At 44.8% G+C, this 18,208-nt stretch overlaps 1 protein-coding gene across 2 annotated transcripts in view; it reads left to right on the top strand.

Moving 5' to 3' along the window:
- The first annotated feature begins 126 nt into the window (after positions 1-126).
- Positions 127-18,208, top strand: part of DYRK4 (dual specificity tyrosine phosphorylation regulated kinase 4) — a 49,927-nt gene continuing 31,845 nt past the window's right edge. Inside the window, exons 1-3 of one of the 2 annotated variants that reach the window (XM_086402357.1) lie at positions 127-1,902; positions 11,236-11,329; positions 14,177-14,206. In XM_086402357.1, the coding sequence (XP_086258483.1) occupies positions 1,865-1,902; positions 11,236-11,329; positions 14,177-14,206 (162 nt within the window). In that variant the 5' untranslated portion in view covers positions 127-1,864. The remainder of the gene's footprint in view (positions 1,903-11,235; positions 11,330-14,176; positions 14,207-18,208) is intronic. The other variant, XM_086402358.1, reaches the window with a different exon arrangement.

The raw sequence follows: 18,208 nt of genomic DNA, 5'->3' as shown, positions 1-18,208 counted from the left end.
GTCTCACAGCCCCTGCTCATCGGGCCCTGTTTGACATGCTTTATTTCCTGGGCCATAGGACACCACTCTGGTACTTTTCTCCCCGCCTACTCTTCACTGCTTTGTGGCTTGCTAACGTTCGGTGTTGGAGAAGGCAATGGCACCCCACTCCAGTACTCTTGCCTGGAAAATCCCATGGACAGAGGAGCCTGGTAGGCTGCAGTCCATGGGGTCGCTAGGAGTCAGACACAACTGAGCCATTTCACTTTGACTTTTCACTTTCATGCATTGGAGGAGGAAATGGCAACCCACTCCAGTGTTCTTGCCTGGAGAATCCCAGGGACGGGGGAGCCTGGTGGGCTGCCATCTATGGGGTCGCACAGAGTTGAACATGACTGAAGCAACTTAGCAGCAGCAGTGGCAGCAACATCCAGTGTCACCCACACCCACTGCTCTCACCACCCTATCATACTCCATGTGAGTCCATTCGTTCCCCCTGCTCCTTTTTTCTTTCAAAACATGAGTTAACTTCAAGTTCCGTGGTCACCTAGGTGACTGCTGCCTGCCAGTCAGGCTCTTCAGCCCAGAACTTGCTCTTGACGCAGCTATGTTGCCTGACCCCTTGATCATACGTCATCACTAAATCGGTGACATCCCCCCAACCCAGGTGTCTTCCCTCTGTAGTTCCTATTAGGAAACAGCATCATCATCAGTCAGCTGAGGGACCTGGGGCACTTGTGCCCTTCACATCCCATACAGTCAGCAAGCTCTAGTCCATTTCCTGCTCTCTGTCCAGGTGCCGCCCTTTCTCTGACACTCCCATCACTTACTACTTCTAAGGGGCATCCCTGCCTTGATGAGCAAGCTACTCTGTCCTCCCTTCAACCCATTAGAGCCAGAGGGGGTTTCCTAAAATAAAGTCTGAGCAGAACACCCCTCTGCTTAAAATCTGCACACTCCTCAGCCAATTTAGTTCACAAGCTACTTAGAGTCAGGCTGGCCCCTTGTCCCCTCCTTCAGCCTTGTCCCCTGCTAGCCATGTGCACCTTTGACCGTTGCCACACCACACTGGGTGCTGGCGCCTGTGGCTCTGGGTTTTCAGATTATTCTATTTGCCTTTTTTCCGTTGCTAATGCCTTCTTGTGCTAGAAGACCCATACCCAACTCAGCTGTTTGAAAAAGCTTTATTTGAATGTCCGTTTCCTCCACGGACCACCTTGTATTTCTCCAGGTAACTGCTGTCATTCAGCTATTTAGTTTTCCTGCTTTTAAAAGCTGGTGCAGAGTAACCGCACAGAATGTTCCTCTGATGAATAAATCCTATCCGGAACCTTTACTATGTGCTTCTGATAACCCCAGGGCTTCCCTGGTGGCTCAGAGGTAAAGCCTCTGCCTGCAATGCGGGAGACCCAGATCCCTGGGTCAGGAAGATACCCTGGAGAAGGAAATGGCAACCCACTCCAGTACTCTTGCCTGGAAAATTCTGTGGGCTATAATCCATGGGTCGCAAAGAGCTGGACACGACTGAGCGACTTCACTTTCACTTTCTGATAACCCCACACTTTTGTGAAGGGGGAGACAGTGAGGGGTCACTTCATGAGCCTGTTGCACCAACTCGAATCTCTCTAACCTCAGAATGTCCTTCAATTCTTGTCCCAAACTTGAAAGAACGGAGGCAAGAGAACAGGAGCAGGAGGAAAAGAGCTGTCTCTCCCCGCTGAGGTGAAAGGTGGTTTGGGACCGGCCCAGAGCCCCAGCCTTTCAGCTCAGGAGTCACAAAAAGGGCGGAAACAGTTTCTATAGCGACGCGAGCAGGGTGTGGCCCTCCACCGGCACCAGCGGTTACGGGTCCCAGCCGGCAGCGCCCGCAGTCTGCGCAGGCCCGATGCAGCTCCTCCCGCCTCCCACCCACACCGGCACCAAGTAAGGGGCGGGGGTACACGTCGGGGCCATGAGGGTGGAAGCTGGGGCGCGCGAGAGTGACAGGATGCGGGAAAAGAGAAGGGCTGCGGGTCGGAGGAGAAAAAGGCAGGTGTGAATGCGGGGAAAAGGCAAGTACTATTTCAGATTTCGCTCCGAGCCCAGCTGCATCCTCAGAACCCAATATCAGTGTATTTAGGACTCGTTTTATTTTCAAATCATAATATCAAAGTATGACCCCATTATCACCTTGATGACAAAGTACTCAAATGATAGGCATGTCTCTGAGAAGCATGGATCATCATTGCTGAATACAGTACCTATACATAACCCTTCTCTGACATGTATTCCCCCCCCCACTTTTTTTCTTACTTTTTATTTTATATTGGGGGCTTCCCTGGTAGTTCAACTGGTAAAGAATCTGCCTGCAATGCAAGAGACCCCAGTTTGATTCCTGGGGTTGGGAAGATCCCCTGGAGAAGGGGTAGGCTACCCACTCCAGTATTCCTGGGCTTCCCTGGTGGCTCAGTTGGTGAAGAATCCACCTGCAGTGTGGGAGACCTGGGTATGGCCAGTTAACAAACAATGCTATGGTAGTTCCAGGTGAACAGGGAAGGGACCCAGCCATACATACACATGTAGCCATTCTCCCCCAACTCCCCTCCCATCCAGGCTGCCACATAACATTGAGCAGAGTTCCATGTGCTATACAGTAGATCCTTGTTGGTTATCCATTTTAAATTTAGCCATGTGTACCTCTGACATGTATTTCTTAAGCTAAAAACCTTAAATGTGCCCTATTTTAATTGCTTCCTTATAGAGTTACTAACTTTTGTATAATGCTCTTTGAAAGTCTCACTAACTGCTCTTAAAAGTTTTGGATGTGAGGAGAGTAGAATTTTTATTCCCATTTTCTTATTGAGAAAAGCTAAGTGACTTGCCCAAGGCCTCCTGATTATCAACTGCTTTCTTCTGACTGGTGCTTCTCCCCTTGGCCAGGTGTGTAGATTTATCAATCTGTACGCCCACAGCCTTAAGCAATATGTTATACTTTTCCATTAAGATAATGTTGCATCACTGGCTTGGACTGAGTGCAGGATGGGGAGAGGTGGGTTTTAGAGAACTCATAAGACCTACTGGACATGCTTCTAGCCCTGACCCCAACACCTTGGGGCCCAGAGCTTTCTTCTCCCTTTCTTTTCTTTTTTTAAAAAATTTTATTGGCGTATAGTTGCTTTACAATGTTGTATTACTTTCTGCTGTTCAGCAAAGTGAGTCAGCTACATGTATACATATATTCCCTCTTCCTTGGATTTCCTTCCAATTTAGGTCACTACAGAGCACTGAGTAGGTCCCTGTGCTATACAGTAGGTTCTCATTTGTTATCTATTAGTATCTATAGTGTATACGTGTCAATCCCAACCTTCAAATTCATCCCACCCTTCTATTCTCCCTTGGTATCCATATGTTTGTTCTCTACATCTGTATCTCTATTTCTGCTTTGCAGTTAGGTTCATCTGTACCATTTTTCTCAATTCCACATATATGTTAATATACAATACTTGTTTTTCTCTTTCTGACTTACTTCACTGTGTGACAGTCTCTAGGTCCACTCATGTTTCTGCAGATGGCATTCCTTTTCATGGCTGAGTAATATTCCACCCTCTATATGTGCCACATCTTCTTTATCTGTCCATCTGTTGGTGGACATTTAGGTTGGTTCCATGTCTTGGCTATTGTAAATAGCACTGCAGTGAACGAACATTGGGGCATCTATCTTGGAATTATGGTTTTCAATAGGCAAATGCCCAGGAGTGGGATTGCTGGATCATATGGTAGTTCTGTTCTTATTTTTTTAAGGAACCTCCACATTGTTCTCCATAGTAGCTACATCAACTTACATTCCCCCCAAGAGTGTAGGAGGGTTCCCTTTTCTTCACACCCTTTCCAGCCTTTGTTGTTTGTAGATTTTTGATGATGGCCATTCTGGTGAGGTGATATCTCATTTTAGTTTTGACTTGCATTTCTCTAATAATTAGCAGTGTTGAGCATTTTTTCATGTGTCTCTTGGCCATCTATATCTCTTATTTTGGAAAAAATGTCTACTTAGGTCTTCCACTCATTTTTGACTGGGTGCTTTGTTTATTTGATATTGAGCTGTGTGAGCTGTTCCCTTTCTTGTCTTCACCGCACATCTCATCTGACTTGGTCATAAAGAGTGGGTCCACGACCCCACAGCTCATGTCCAGGGATCTCTGGCTGATAACCACCTCTTCTGAGCAGCCCACATGCCTGCCGTCCATTCCAAGCCACACTGTCCTATTAGGGGACACCTGCCACTCGGGGGTGATTCCCAGGCTTAGCAAAGTTTTTTCTTAGAAGGAGATGAACAGTGCAAAATTCGGGATTTTTTTTTAAGTCTGTAGTTAACTTGTGCTATTGGAAATGTTCCATCAGCCAATTCAGGGCTTAAGTAACCTACGGCCCCTCTGACCTGTTTTGGATGACTGATGATCAACAGTGTTATTAACTCAGGTTTCACTATTCAGGCTTAAATGGAGACTTGGCGCAAGTGTGAGGCTATTTAAACAGGAAGTTCAGACTACAAAAGAACAGTGCAAGTGTCCTCAGTCACCGGTCTTGCTTGAGGGATTTAATTGTCTACATGTAGGTACATAAAATCTAGGCGTTCTAAGGAATTCTCCAAACATGGACTCTGCCAAGTTGGTTCTGAGACTTAAGTCTGTTAGTTCCCTTCTCTGTTTGGACCTTATCAAAGAGAATGATGATAAATGTGAAGGGATTCTGGTATGCCAGCCACTTTCCAAGTGCTATTGTTGTCAGCACCTGAACTGTAATGCACACTTCTCAGCGTGTGGAGAACCAGTGCTGACCACAGACCCAGCATGAATGTGCTGTAACAGCTGGAAAAACCAATACTGGTTTTGTCTGCTTTAATTGAACATCAGTGACCATGTTGATACATGGCAGAAACCAGCACAGTATTGTAAAATGATTATCCCCCAATTAAAAAGAAAAATGAAAAAATCAGTGACCAGGTAAGGGATGCAAAATTCTGGCTGCCTAACAGAGTGTTGATTAGAAGAGAATATTAATTCCAGCAAGCTGTAGGCTTTTTAAGGGAGGTCATTGTTAGTCCAGGCTTTCTCCATCCTGCCTGGATACTCTATCAAATGAGGAGGGATTTGATATAAAAGCACAGAGGCCTGAAGATGAGCAGGTGCTGGGAAAGCAAAAAGCCACTGTTTTGAATATTTAAGAGCTCTTGAGTAGAAGAGGGGGTGAGTGTGCTCTTTGTAGCTCTGCAGAGGAGAACAGATGTCAGCAGAGAAGAATAGGTGTCAGCAGAGGAGAACAGGTGTCAGCAGAGAACAGGTGTCAGTGGAGGAGAACAGATGTCAGTGGAAGAGAAGAGGTGTCAGCAGAGGAGAACAGATATCAGTGGAGGAGAACAGGTGCCAGCAGAGGAGAACAGGTATCAGTGGAGGAGAACAAGTGTCAGTGGAGGAGAACAGGTTTCAGCGGGGGAGAACAGGTGTCAGCAGGGAATAGGTATCAAGGGAAGAGAACAGATGTCAGCAGAGAACAGATGTCAGTGGAAGAGAACAGGTATCAGTGGAGGACACCAAGTATCAGTGGAGGAGAAGAGGTGTCAGCAGAGAATAGGTGCCAGCAGAAGAGAACAGGTATCAGCGGAGAACAGGTGTCAGCAGAGAACAGGTGTCAATGGAGGAGAACAGGTGTCAGCAGAGGAGAACAGGTGTCAGTGGAGGAGAACAGGTGTCAGCAGAGAACAGATGTCAGTGGAAGAGAACAGGTATCAGTGGAGGACACCAAGTATCAGTGGAGGAGAAGAGGTGTCAGCAGAGAACAGGTGCCAGCAGAAGAGAACAGGTATCAGCGGAGAACAGGTGTCAGCAGAGAACAGGTGTCAGTGGAGGAGAACAGGTGTCAGCAGAGAACAGGTGGCAGTGGAGGAAAACAGATATCAGCGGAGGAGAACAGGTATTAGCAGAGAAGAACAGATATCAGTGGAAGAGAAGAGGTGTCAGCAGAGGAGAACAGGTGTCAGCAGAGAACAGGTGTCAGTGGAGGAGAACAGGTGTCAGCAGAGAACAGGTGGCAGTGGAGGAAAACAGATGTCAGTGGAGGAGAACAGGTATTAGCAGAGAAGAACAGATATCAGTGGAAGAGAAGAGGTGTCAGCAGAGGAGAACAGATATCAGTGGAGGAGAACAGGTGTCAGTGGAGGAGAACAGGTGTCAGCAGAGAACAGGTGTCAGCAGAGAACAGGTGTCAGTGGAGAACAGGTGTCAGCAGAGAACAGTGTAAGCAGAGAACAGGTGTCAGTGGAGGAGAACAGGTGTCAACAGAGAACACATTTCAGCGGAGGAGAACAGGTGTCAACAGAGAACAGGTGTCAATGGAGGAGAACAGGTGTCAGCAGAGAACAGGTGTCAGCAGAGAACAGGTGTCAGTGGAGGAGAACAGGTATCAGCGGAGAACAGGTGTCAGCAGAGAACAGGTGTCAATGGAGGAGAACAGGTGTCAGCAGAGAACAGGTGTCAGCAGAGAACAGGTGTCAGTGGAGGAGAACAGGTGTCAGCAGAGAACAGGTGTCAGCAGAGGAGAACAGGTGTCAGCAGAGAACAGGTGGCAGTGGAGGAGAACAGATAACAGCGGAGGAGAACAGGTATTAGCAGAGAAGAACAGATGTCAGTGGAGGAGAACAGGTGTCAGCGGAGGAGAACAGATATCAGTGGAAGAGAAGAGGTGTCAGCAGAGGAGAACAGGTATCAGTGGAGGAGAACAGGTGTCAGTGGAGGAGAACAGGTGTCAGCAGAGAACAGGTGTCAGCAGAGAACAGGTGTCAGTGGAGGAGAACAGGTGTCAGCAGAGAACAGTGTAAGCAGAGAACAGGTGTCAGTGGAGGAGAACAGGTGTCAACAGAGAACACATTTCAGCGGAGGAGAACAGGTGTCAACAGAGAACAGGTGTCAGCGGAGGAGAACAGGTGTCAGTGGAGGAGAACAGGTGTCAGCAGAGAACAGATGTCAGTGGAGGAGAGCAGGTGTCAGCAGAGAACAGGTGTCAGCAGATACCAGGTATCAGTGGAGGAGAACAGGTGTCAGCAGAGAATAGGTGCCAGCAGAGAACAGGTGTCAGTGGAGGAGAGCAGGTGTCAGCAGAGAACAGGTGTCAGCAGATACCAGGTATCAGTGGAGGAGAACAGGTGTCAGCAGAGAATAGGTGCCAGCAGAAGAGAACAGGTATCAGTCAAGAACAGATATCAGCAGAGAACAGATGTCAGCAGAGAACAGGTGTCAGTGGAGGAGAGCAGGTGTCAGCAGAGAACAGGTGTCAGCAGATACCAGGTATCAGTGGAGGAGAACAGGTGTCAGCAGAGAATAGGTGCCAACAGAAGAGAACAGGTATCAGTCGAGAACAGATATCAGCAGAGAACAGATGTCAGCAGAGAACAGGTGTCAGTGGAGGAGAGCAGGTGTCAGCAGAGAACAGGTGTCAGCAGATACCAGGTATCAGTGGAGGAGAACAGGTGTCAGCAGAGAATAGGTGCCAGCAGAAGAGAACAGGTATCAGTCGAGAACAGATATCAGCAGAGAACAGATGTCAGCAGAGAACAGGTGTCAGCGGAGGAGAACAGGTGTCAGCAGAGAACAGGTGTCAGCAGAGGAGAACAGGTATCAGCAGAGGAGAACAGGTGTCAGTGGAGAACAGGTGTCAGCAGAGGAGAACAGGTGTCAGTGGAGGGGAACTGCGTCAGCAGAGAACAGATGTCAGTGGAGGAGAACAGGTATCAGCAGAGGGGAACAGGTGTCAGCAGAGAATATGTGTCAGCGGAGGAGAAAAGGTGTCATCCAGAGAACAGGTGTCAGAGAAGAACAGGTGTCAGCAGAGGAGAACAGGTGTCAGCAGAGGGGAACAGCTGTCAGCAGAGAACAGGTGTCAGCGGAGGACAACAGGTGTCAGCAGAGGAGAACAGCTGTCAGCAAGGAACAGATATCTGCAGAGGAGAACAGGTGTCAGTGGAGGATGCTGTTCAAGATCATTTTCTCCAATCGACATTGATGGAAGTCCAACCATGTGAAGGTTAACAGCTGGATGTGAAATGGGTTGCCTGGGAAAACAGTGAGTTCTGTTCCAGAAATATTCAAGCAGAGATGAGTGGTTACTTGGAATCCTCTTGAGAAGGTTATTCACACCAGCGGTGGGATGAGGGGGAGGAAATAGTTTCTAAAAATTCTTCCAGCTCTTAAGCATCTGTGAATCTGTGGACCATGGAAAGTATCAGGGAGAATTGCATAGAAGCTGAGGAGTTCTCTTTGGCAGAAAAAGTGTGTTAAATACACCATCTCCTGTTTACAGAACTATAAAGGGAGTCCCTGCAAGTTGTATCTTGCCACAATCTCTGCCCTGAATGTGGTCCCTGGGCATAAGGATCTACTGCAGTAGAAATCCTGAAGTTACAACAGATGAATCTCAAAAGATGTATTTCCTTTCTGGGCTTTGAAGTTCGGTCTAGATAGATAATGACTTCCCTGGTGGCTCAGTGGTAAACACCCTGCCTGCTAATGCAGGAGACACGGGTTTGATCCCTGGGTCAGGAAGATCCCCTGGAGAAGGGAATGGCAACCCACTCTAGTATTCTTGCCTGGGAAATTCCATGGACAGAGCAGCCTGGTGGGGTCGGAAAGAGTTGGACAGGACTGAGTGACTAACACTTCTACTTTCATACATAGAGGAAACATTATGTATAAGATTGTTATGCTTAAAATAATGCAGTGCCACTGTTTACAGTCTGTCTTGCCCACCAGGTTCTGAACTCTTTAAAACACGGATTCTGGTTTATTATATGTGATTCTTCTATGCTTGGCACAGTATCTGGCACACGGCGATCTGAACATTTCAGATAAATTAACCTAAGCTGTTTTAGATGTTTTTCCTTTCAGCAAATTCGTACCAAGACATTTCAAATGCAAGCTGCTGTCCTTGTCCCCATGATAAATATAAAACATAAAATAAAATACCAGTTCATCCTTCATGTCCCCAGGAGATTGACAAGATACAAACAGACACATATAAATGGCAACCCACTCCAGTGTTCTTGCCTGGAAAATCCAATGGACAGAGGAGCCTGGCGGGCTATGGTTCATAAGAACGGAAAGTCAGACACGACTGAATCGACTTAACACTAGCACTAACACATGATAATTAACACTAACGCTGTTGACCAAGTGACAAAATGATCTCTATAGACAAAAGTGTTGAAATCCAGAGGAAGGAGATAGTAATGGGCTGTAGAAGCAGGAAAACTCTGACCCATGAAAAATAATAGGAACTTAAAATCTCAGTTCTCAAAGCAGTATTCCTCTGAATAACTTCACAATCGTGATGCTGTCACCACTTATGAGCGTGTCCCCAAGAGCTTATTCCCTGGTGGCTCAGATGGTAAAGAAACTGCCTGCAATGTGGGAGGCCCAGGTTCAATCTCTGGGTTGGGAAGATCCCCTGGACAAGGAAATGGCAACCCACTCCTGTATTCTTGCCTGGAGTACTCCATGGGTAGGGGAGCCGGGTGGGCTGCAGTCCATGGGGTTGCAAAAAGTTGGACGTGACTGAGTGACTAACACTTCACTTCAAGAACTTAATGGCTGGAGTAATTTGCAGAAGCTGTGATAACATTTGCTTTGGTGCCTGATCTGCTCCTATTTTGTGGATTCTTAACTCCCTTGGCTCTTGCTAGAGTGAGGGGCTGAAAAGGGGGCTTCCAAGAGATGGAGTGGAGTCTCAGTGGAGGTCTGCTGACATGACAGGAGATTGATGGTAGCGTGAGAACTCTCTAAGACTCCATCATCCATTTCCTCAAGTCACCACTTTAGCTAGAGTCCATAAACTTATGGGAGTTAGTTTTTCATCTTGCCATGAGTTAATTATTCAGGGAATTGTGCTCAGAAGGAAGAAGGTGTAAATGTGACCCAGTGAAATGCAGAAGAAGCGTGGATCACTTAAGCTACTAAGTGACCATGAATAGGTCCATATTTTAGGAGGAAAGATGCTGGCGGCAGGAGAATGGTTTACTCTGCAGTCAGCAGACAGAGGTGGGGCTTTTTGCTTGATGTCCTGAGCTGCTAACCTCCGTCCTAGCTCCTTGTCCTGCCTTGGCTCTGGTCTCCTTCTGCCATAAGCACGTAAAGACTGATACCCAGTGTCCATGTAGGCCACCAGAAGGGAGACAAGAGGAGCAGTGGTGCCTCAGCCATAATTAGACCTGCCACCTTCTCTTCTCCGAGGTTGCCCAGCATTCTTCCCATCCCGGGGGTGGGGACCATTACTTATACAGTCAGTCCCCTACATGCAAACCAGTTGCCTTCCGAGAGCGCGTTCGCTAAGTCCAACCTATTTGTAAGTCCAGCAAAGTGAGCCTAGGCACCAACTAACACAATCGACTATATAGTGCTACACTGCAATAGCTTTATGATATTTTCGTACAGATAACACATAAAAGACAAAAAATAAACGGAACATTTCTAAGCTTATAGTACAGTGCCTTCAAACATATAATAGGACAGCTGACACACAGGAACAGCTGGCACACTGGCTGGCATCGAGTGACCAGGCGAGAAGAGTTACTGACTGGAGGAGGGAGAGGAGAGGGGAGGTGGTGGAGCTAAAGGATGGTCAACAACAGGAGATGGAGGGCAAGCTGCCGGTTCACTCACGCCTGATGTTGACAGCAGGCTTCTGGTTCCTTGCCAGATTCAATTCTATTGCCCCTCTTGGAAAAAAGATCCAGTGACATCTGGGAAGTAGCTCTTTTTTGCTCATCATAGGTGATGCGGTAGCACTGGACTTGGTTCTGAACGGCTGCTGGAGCCTTTGTGCACTGTTTGACATGGAGGTCCTAAGCCCCCCAAAACTAACAGTGCCTCCCGAAATAAAGAAATTCCCCTTGTCCTCTTCTGCGTCGTGTGTCTCTTCTGTTCTTCAGTTTGTTCATCTTCCTCTTGTCTACATTTGTCCTTTCTCTGGGCCTCCAATTCCATCAGGTCTTCATTAGTAAGGCTCTCATGTTGTACAGCAATAGTCCTGTAAGGTAAAGTCCACAAAAGCACACCCAGCTCTAGAGGACGCATGCACGTGACGATGGACGCCAGACACGTGAACTCACTTCCGTGACTGGATGTGTGAACACACGCTTGCATCTTTGAAAATTCGCAACTTGAAGGTTCCTGTGTAGGGGACTTGCTGTGTTTTACTTCTAATGCCAGTTTACCTTTTCGTCTCCTTCTGCAGGACTGAAATGGATGCTAAAAAGCCAAGGAAAGGCAGTTTGACATCCTTCCCGATGTTGAAAGCAACAAAGAAACAAAATCTCGCCTCTGTGAAGGTAAGGACCCTTGCATTTCATTTGGGAGAAGAAAGGTTTTGTTGTGAAGTTTTGGGGACTCAGGACCCAGTGGGACTGTTGTGCCCTTAGCATATCTGCTGACAGGGGGAGCGAAAGGGGCAGAGCCAGGTCTGGGTGGGCCAGATGGAAAACAAGCTGGATGGCCAGGGTATGGTTTCTTGAACTTGAGGACTTCAAGATAATAATCTAACAGGTGACCTGCGTGTGAGGAATCCTGGGTTAATGTCGCTTCTGCAGCACCTTTTATTCTGCTCTGAATGTTGTTGTTGTTTACTCACTAAGTCGTGTCCAATTCTTTGCAACCCCATGGACTTCCGCCCTGCCCCGTTTATCTGGGCTCAATCCTGGAAGTGTCCTGGTTTCGATCAAATAGCCAAGAACATTTTCAGAAAAGGTCTGTTTCTGTTTTTCCCAGCATGGTCATGCTGTTTTTTTGTTTCACTCTGCCTTGAAAACTAGCAAAATGCCCGGCACTAATATTGTGATGTGGTGACACTGTGACTGCCCTCTGTAAGGTCAACTTCTAAATCAGGTGTATTTTCTAATCTAATGCCTCTAGTATGGATTTTATCACTTACTCACAAGGTCATGTTGTCTGGGATTTTGTTCTGAAAAATTTGCAGCAGACTTTATCCCAGAGCATTCTGGTTTGACTTCCTGAACCCTGCCTGCATCACTGAGTGGGAGGAGCGAGTCCAGCAGCTACCCAAGGCCTAGTGAAGACTCTCCTCTATAGGCCATCACTACCTCCTTCTTACTTTTAGGCCACCTCCTCCAAGCAGTTTTCCAGATTTAACCCTGGCCTTCCCACCTTGGGATTATACTTCATAAAATTGTACCCTAATGGAAAATCCATTGTTCCCCATCCCTACCCCTGCTATTATCATGTACAACAAAAAACATCTTGCATTGTATACATTTGCAAAAGATTTATGAATACCGAAAGCATCTCCTTTGATAAAACAAAAATTAATATAACATATTTGAAACAGTAAATCTACAGCAAATATGACAATATAAGAAAGGTAACAATCTGTTCACATTTTAAAATATGCAAACAGAATGATCTTGGTTGTGATTTTACTTTGGCAAAATTGTTGTGAGTTTTGCGGTTTACATTTTGTGTTTTAGCTGCTTGAGTACTTAGCTTGTTGAGTGTTTAGGTAGCTCCCACAGAAATCTTAGTGGCCAGTACTGTCATTGTCTCCATTTACAGATGGAGAAATTAAGATTCAGGTGAAGTTAACTGGTTCACGGCCATAAACAAGTGAGTGGAGGATAAAATTCAAACCCATATTCTTAACAAGTCTATCCCATGCCTCTTTGATGAGCAATGGCAACTCTGTTATATGTTTCTTCACATATTTATTTAAATTAATTTTAAGGAAAGAAAATTCTGCAGTTACAGTCAAAAAATAACATAAAAAATCACATTCAAGATAAATTGACGTATGTTGTCATTTGTTAACTCACAAATTGACAGCATCATTTAAAAATACTATTTAAATTTATAACTTATGACGGTAGCCTAACAACTGATGCAAACAAGTCTTGAAAAGATTTACATATTTAAATAAACTAATAATAATTTGTATTTATTTCAATATTATGGTATTTAATATTATGTTCTAAAGGTAGCATTATAATAATTTAATATGTAAGTATTTTTAAATGTGGATCTTGATAATATTTCAGTCAAGAAAGTTTTTTAAAATGTGGCTTTTAAAATTGATTTCAGACAATGTGGAGGGGGGAGGGATAAATCAGAAGCTTGGGATTACTTACAGACACTACTGTATATAAGATAGATAACCAAAAAGGACCTACTGTATAGCACAGGGAACTCTACTCAATATTCTGTGATAACTTATATGAGAAAGAAATGTATATAAAAAGAAACTGAAAAAGAATGAATATATGTATATGTATAAATGTAAGTTTACATATAATATGTAATATATGTATAACTGAATCACTTTGCTGTACACCTGAAACTAACACACTGTAAATCAACTATAATCCAATAATTCTTTTTAGAAAATTGATTTCGGCTGTCTTTGAGACATGGGTGATGCTCTAGATAGTAATCAGTTCAGTCGCTGAGTTGTGTCTGACTCTTTGTGATCCCATGGACTGCAGCACGCCAGGCCTCCCTGTCCATTACCAACTCTTGGAGTTTACTTAAACTCATGTCCATTCCTTTCAAATAAACAAGCTCACAGCCACTGCTGGGACTGGAGCAGGTTCGGAACTCTGGGCTCTCAGGTGGGGCCGTCCCAGGGGACTTACCTGGGCGAGGCATGGGCAAGGGAGCTCTGCTAACTTCAATTTCCCAATTGATTGGGTGCCACAGAGTATCTCAGCGCACGTGCTGAGCCTTGGAGAGTAGGCACCCTTTCTGCTACTTCTCTTCTGCCGTTGGGCTGCCCCTGTGGCTCAGTGGTAAAGTATCCACCTGCAATGCAGGGGCCGCAGGAGATGCGAGTTCCATCCCTGGGTCAGGAAGATCCCCTGGAGGAGGGCATGGCATCCCACTCCAGTATTCTTGCCTAGAAAACCCCATGGACATAGGACCCTGATCGGCTACAGCCCATGGGGTCACAGAGTCGGACATGACTAAGTGACTAACACTTTCACTTTCACCATTATTTATGGAGTGAACTGATTTTTTTTATGGGGTGAACTTTGAATATAACCATAAGGAGCCAATCTAGAATTGATGGTTCCATGAAACATCAGCACACCACGCAATATAATATCTGTGTTTGGGTGGACTTGGGGTTCTGAAGTACAGTGCTTACCTGCTGTTTCCCACTTTTCTCCTAGAACCCTACTCTTGCTCCTGAGATCTACTTAGTAAGTACCAGTTGTTTTGTTCCGCATTCCCAGGGTGCTCTCAATTTGGGGAGAGAGGAGGACAAAGATTGGAGTTTACTCTCCACTGCTGTGACCAGGACGTGGGGCAAGCAGGCATGGGGGCATGTCTCTGAGTACCGGAATTAATCAGAGCAAGTAGATAACTCCTGTTGAATACTTCTTCAGGCCATGAAAATTAGCGTTCATCTGCTTGACATTGGAGGTGGGATGAGTTGATGTTAGAAATACAGCCCCAACCCCATATGTGTTTCTATATTTGCTCTTCTCAAGTACATTGAGTGAGTCGGCACCTGCATTTTACAGAGGAGGAAACTGAGAACTAAAGAGATTAAGCAAGTTACCTAATAAAGTAATTCTATTAATAAAGGCTGAAATCAGAATTCAGATTTTATTCTATAATTCATTCACGCTTTTTTAAAAATGTTTTTTTATTACTAAATGTTGAGTATATATAAAAGAATATCTAGGGGTTTCCCTGGTGGTCCAGTGGTTGAAACTTCACCTTCCAATACAGGGGGTGCAGATATGATTCCTTGTCAGACAGCCAAGATCCCACCATGCCTTGTGGCTCAAAAAACAAAACAAAACATAAAACAGATACAACATGGTAACAGATTCAATAAAGACCTTAAAAATGGCCCACATCAAAAAATCTTTAAAAAATAATAATAAAAAAAGAATTTCTAAGTATATGTGTCAGGTCTAAAGGATAGTGTACGGTAGGCACTCTTGCATGTTTCCAACGCACAGTTTAAGAAAGATGGCCCCTGCGTGTCCTTCCCCATCTTATTTCACCCTGTCCATTGACCCCCCTGAGATAACCACTCTTTTGAGTTTTACATTTATCATTCCATTGCTTTTCTAAAACTCTGATCCATGTATTGTTTAATTTTGCATGCTTTTATATGTCTTGAATCGTACTGCTCAGTTTTCTCTTAAAGCACACTTTGTAGCTCCGTACTAACAAACACTGGACAGCATTTGACTGGTTTCACTTGGATTGATCAGGTCTTCACACTGATTGGTCAGTGCCTGTGCCTGCCCTTTAGATATGTGAATATTGTTCTTGGGAACCTGTTCATGAATCAATTTCACTGCCATATTCAGTGGTACGGGTGTACTGTACTTCCTATCAGTTTTGATGGGTGAGTGTTTTTTTCCTTATGTTTTTGCCATTAAAAACACTGCACGTCTCCTGGTGCATACGTGCAGTGGTTTCTAGAGCGTGAATTTAGGAGGGGTATGCTGGGTACCAGGGTATGTGAATGCCTTGCGTTACCAGATGACACCAATATTTTCTAAAGCATCAGCATGAATGTACCTGGCCTCTTGTAGGATGTACACGTTTCTGCTGGTACACACCCTTTTTATTCCTTGATACAGTGTGGCTTCTTAGTTTGCCAGTTTAGAAGAAATGACAATATTTTCTTCTATTTTAATTTGCATTTTGATGATTATCATGAGATTGAACCTCTCTCTCTTCATGTGTTTATTGGCCATTGGTGTTTCTTCTTCTGTGGAGTGCCTGGCTGTGCCTGATTTTGCTTAAATTTTTCTTTTGTGTTGTCTTTTTCTTACTGATTTGTAGAATATTTATATATAATACATAAAACATGTGAATAAAATAGAAATAAAATATACATATATTTACTTAATACATAAAAACTATTTAAAGTATTTACTAATCCTTTGCCAGTTATCATCAGTTCAGTTGCTCAGTCGTTTCCAACTCTGCAGCCCCATGGGCTACAGCACACCAGGCTTCCCTGTCCGTCACCACCTTCTGGAGCTTGCTCACATTCATGTCCATTGAGTCGGTGATGCCATTCAACCATCTCATCCTCTGCCGTCCCCTTCTCCTCCTGCCCCCAATCCCTCCCAGCATCAGGGGCTTTTCCAATGAGTCAGTTCTTCCATCAGGTGGCCAAAATATTGGAGTTTCAGCTTCAGCATCAGTCCTTCCAATGAATATTTGGGACTGATCTCCTTTAGGATGGACTCGTTTGATCTCCTTGAAGTCCAAGGGACTCTCAAGAGTCTTCTCCAACACCACAGTTCAAAAGCATCAGTTTTTCAGCACTCAGCTTTCTTTATAGTCCAACCCTTACATCCATACATGACTACTGGAAAAACCATAGCTTTGACTAGACGGACCTTTGTTGGCAAAGTAGTATCTCTGCTTTTTAATATGCTGTCTAGGTTGGTCATAACTTTCCTTCCAAGGAGTAAGCGTCTCTTAATTTCATGGCTGCAGTCACCATCTGCAGTGATTTTGGAGCCCCCAAAAATAAAGTCTGACACTGTTTCCACTGTTTCCCCATCTATTTCCCATGAAGTGATGGGACCAGATGCCATGATCTTAGTTTTCTGGATGTTGAGCTTTAAGCCAACTTTTTCACTCTCCTCTTTCACTTTCATCAAGAGGCTCTCAGTTCTTCTTCGCTTTCTGCCATAAGGGTTGTGTCATCTGCCTATCTGAGGTTATTGATATTTCTCCCAGCAATCTTGATTCCAGCTTGTGCTTTATCCAGCCTGGCCTTTCACATAATGTACTCTGCATATAGGTTAAATAATCAGGGTGACAATATACAGTCTTGACGTACTCCTTTTCCTATTTGGAACCAGTCTGTTGTTCCATGTCCAGTTCTAACTGTTGCTTCTTGACCTGCATACAGATTTCTCAGGAGGCAGGTAAGGTGGTCTGGTATTCCCATCTCTTTCAGAATTTTCCATAGTTTATTGTGATCCACACAGTCAAAGGCTTTGGCATAGTCAATAAATCAGAAGTAGATGTTTTTCTGGAACTCTCTTGCTTTTTCGATGATCCAACAGATGTTGGCAATTTGATCTCTGGTACCTCTGCCTCTTCTAAATCCAGTTTTAACGTATGGAAGTTCATGGTTCACGCACTGTTTAAGTCTGGCTTGGAGAATTTTGAGCATTACTTTGCTAGCGTGTGAGATGAGTACAATTGTGCAGTAGTTTGAACAGTTATATGTGCAGCCGATACCTGGAATAGGAAATGGCAACCGACTCCAGTATTCTTTCCTGGAAAGCTCCATGGCCAGAGGAGCCTGGTGGGCTTCAGTCCCTGGGGTCATAAGGAGTCAGACAGGACTGAACGACTCAGCACAGCACATGGGTACTCAGAAAACACTGTTTACCTTCACCTAGCATAACGACCTCCAAATCCATTCATGTTGCTGCAAGTGGAAAAATTTTATTCTTTTTAAATGGCTGGGTAGTATTCCATGCATATATTTGCCACTTCTTCTTAATCCATTTATCTCTTGATAGGCACTTCGGTTGTTTCCGTGTCTTGGCTATTGTGAGTAATGTTGCTATGAATTCCGGGGTGCATGTATCTTTTTGAATTAGTGTTTTTGTTTTTTGGGATATATACCCAGGAGTGGAATTGCTGGGTCATATGTTAACTCTGTTTTTAGCTTTTTGAGAAGCTTCCCAACTGTTTTCCACATTGGCTGCACCATTTTACCAATAGTGGTATTTTTAAATTATAAAAGAAGCCTGTGTTCATATAAACACACTCCTTTATTTTATTTGGAAAATAAAGGAGTCTCAAAGTTGAGTTTTGGCTGTTGAGTAGGTCTCCTAGAGCTTTGATGAAATAAAAGGAGGTCCTGAAAACTGCCTGATGGCATTCTCCAAGGCCCCATCTTTTTATCTTCCACCCCCTATCCCTCCAGAGGCTTTCTCCAGCCACCTGCCAGGGCCCAGGTCTCAAACAACACAGGAATCCTCTCCAATGCCATGTACCCTTTGAATAAAATCTGTTTTACACTGCGGATTCCTAATCTGGACTCACAGCTCAAGACTGTTAAAGAGACTCCTGTTATATTGGCTCAGAGATCAGTGAGGGGCCACAGAATAATGCATTAAGTTCATAGTCTTAAAGGAAAGTTTCTATTTGTCCTGGTGGATGCAGGCGATCCACACGCTCTTCTTCCTACCTCCTGGGGA

Source organism: Bos grunniens, chromosome 5 (genome assembly GCF_055505025.1).
Source record: "Bos grunniens cultivar Pamir isolate PY7600 chromosome 5, Bosgru_T2T1.0, whole genome shotgun sequence".
NCBI lineage: Eukaryota > Metazoa > Chordata > Mammalia > Artiodactyla > Bovidae > Bos > Bos grunniens.
Note: the sequence above shows the minus strand (reverse complement) of the source record. Positions and strands in the feature narration are given on the sequence as shown.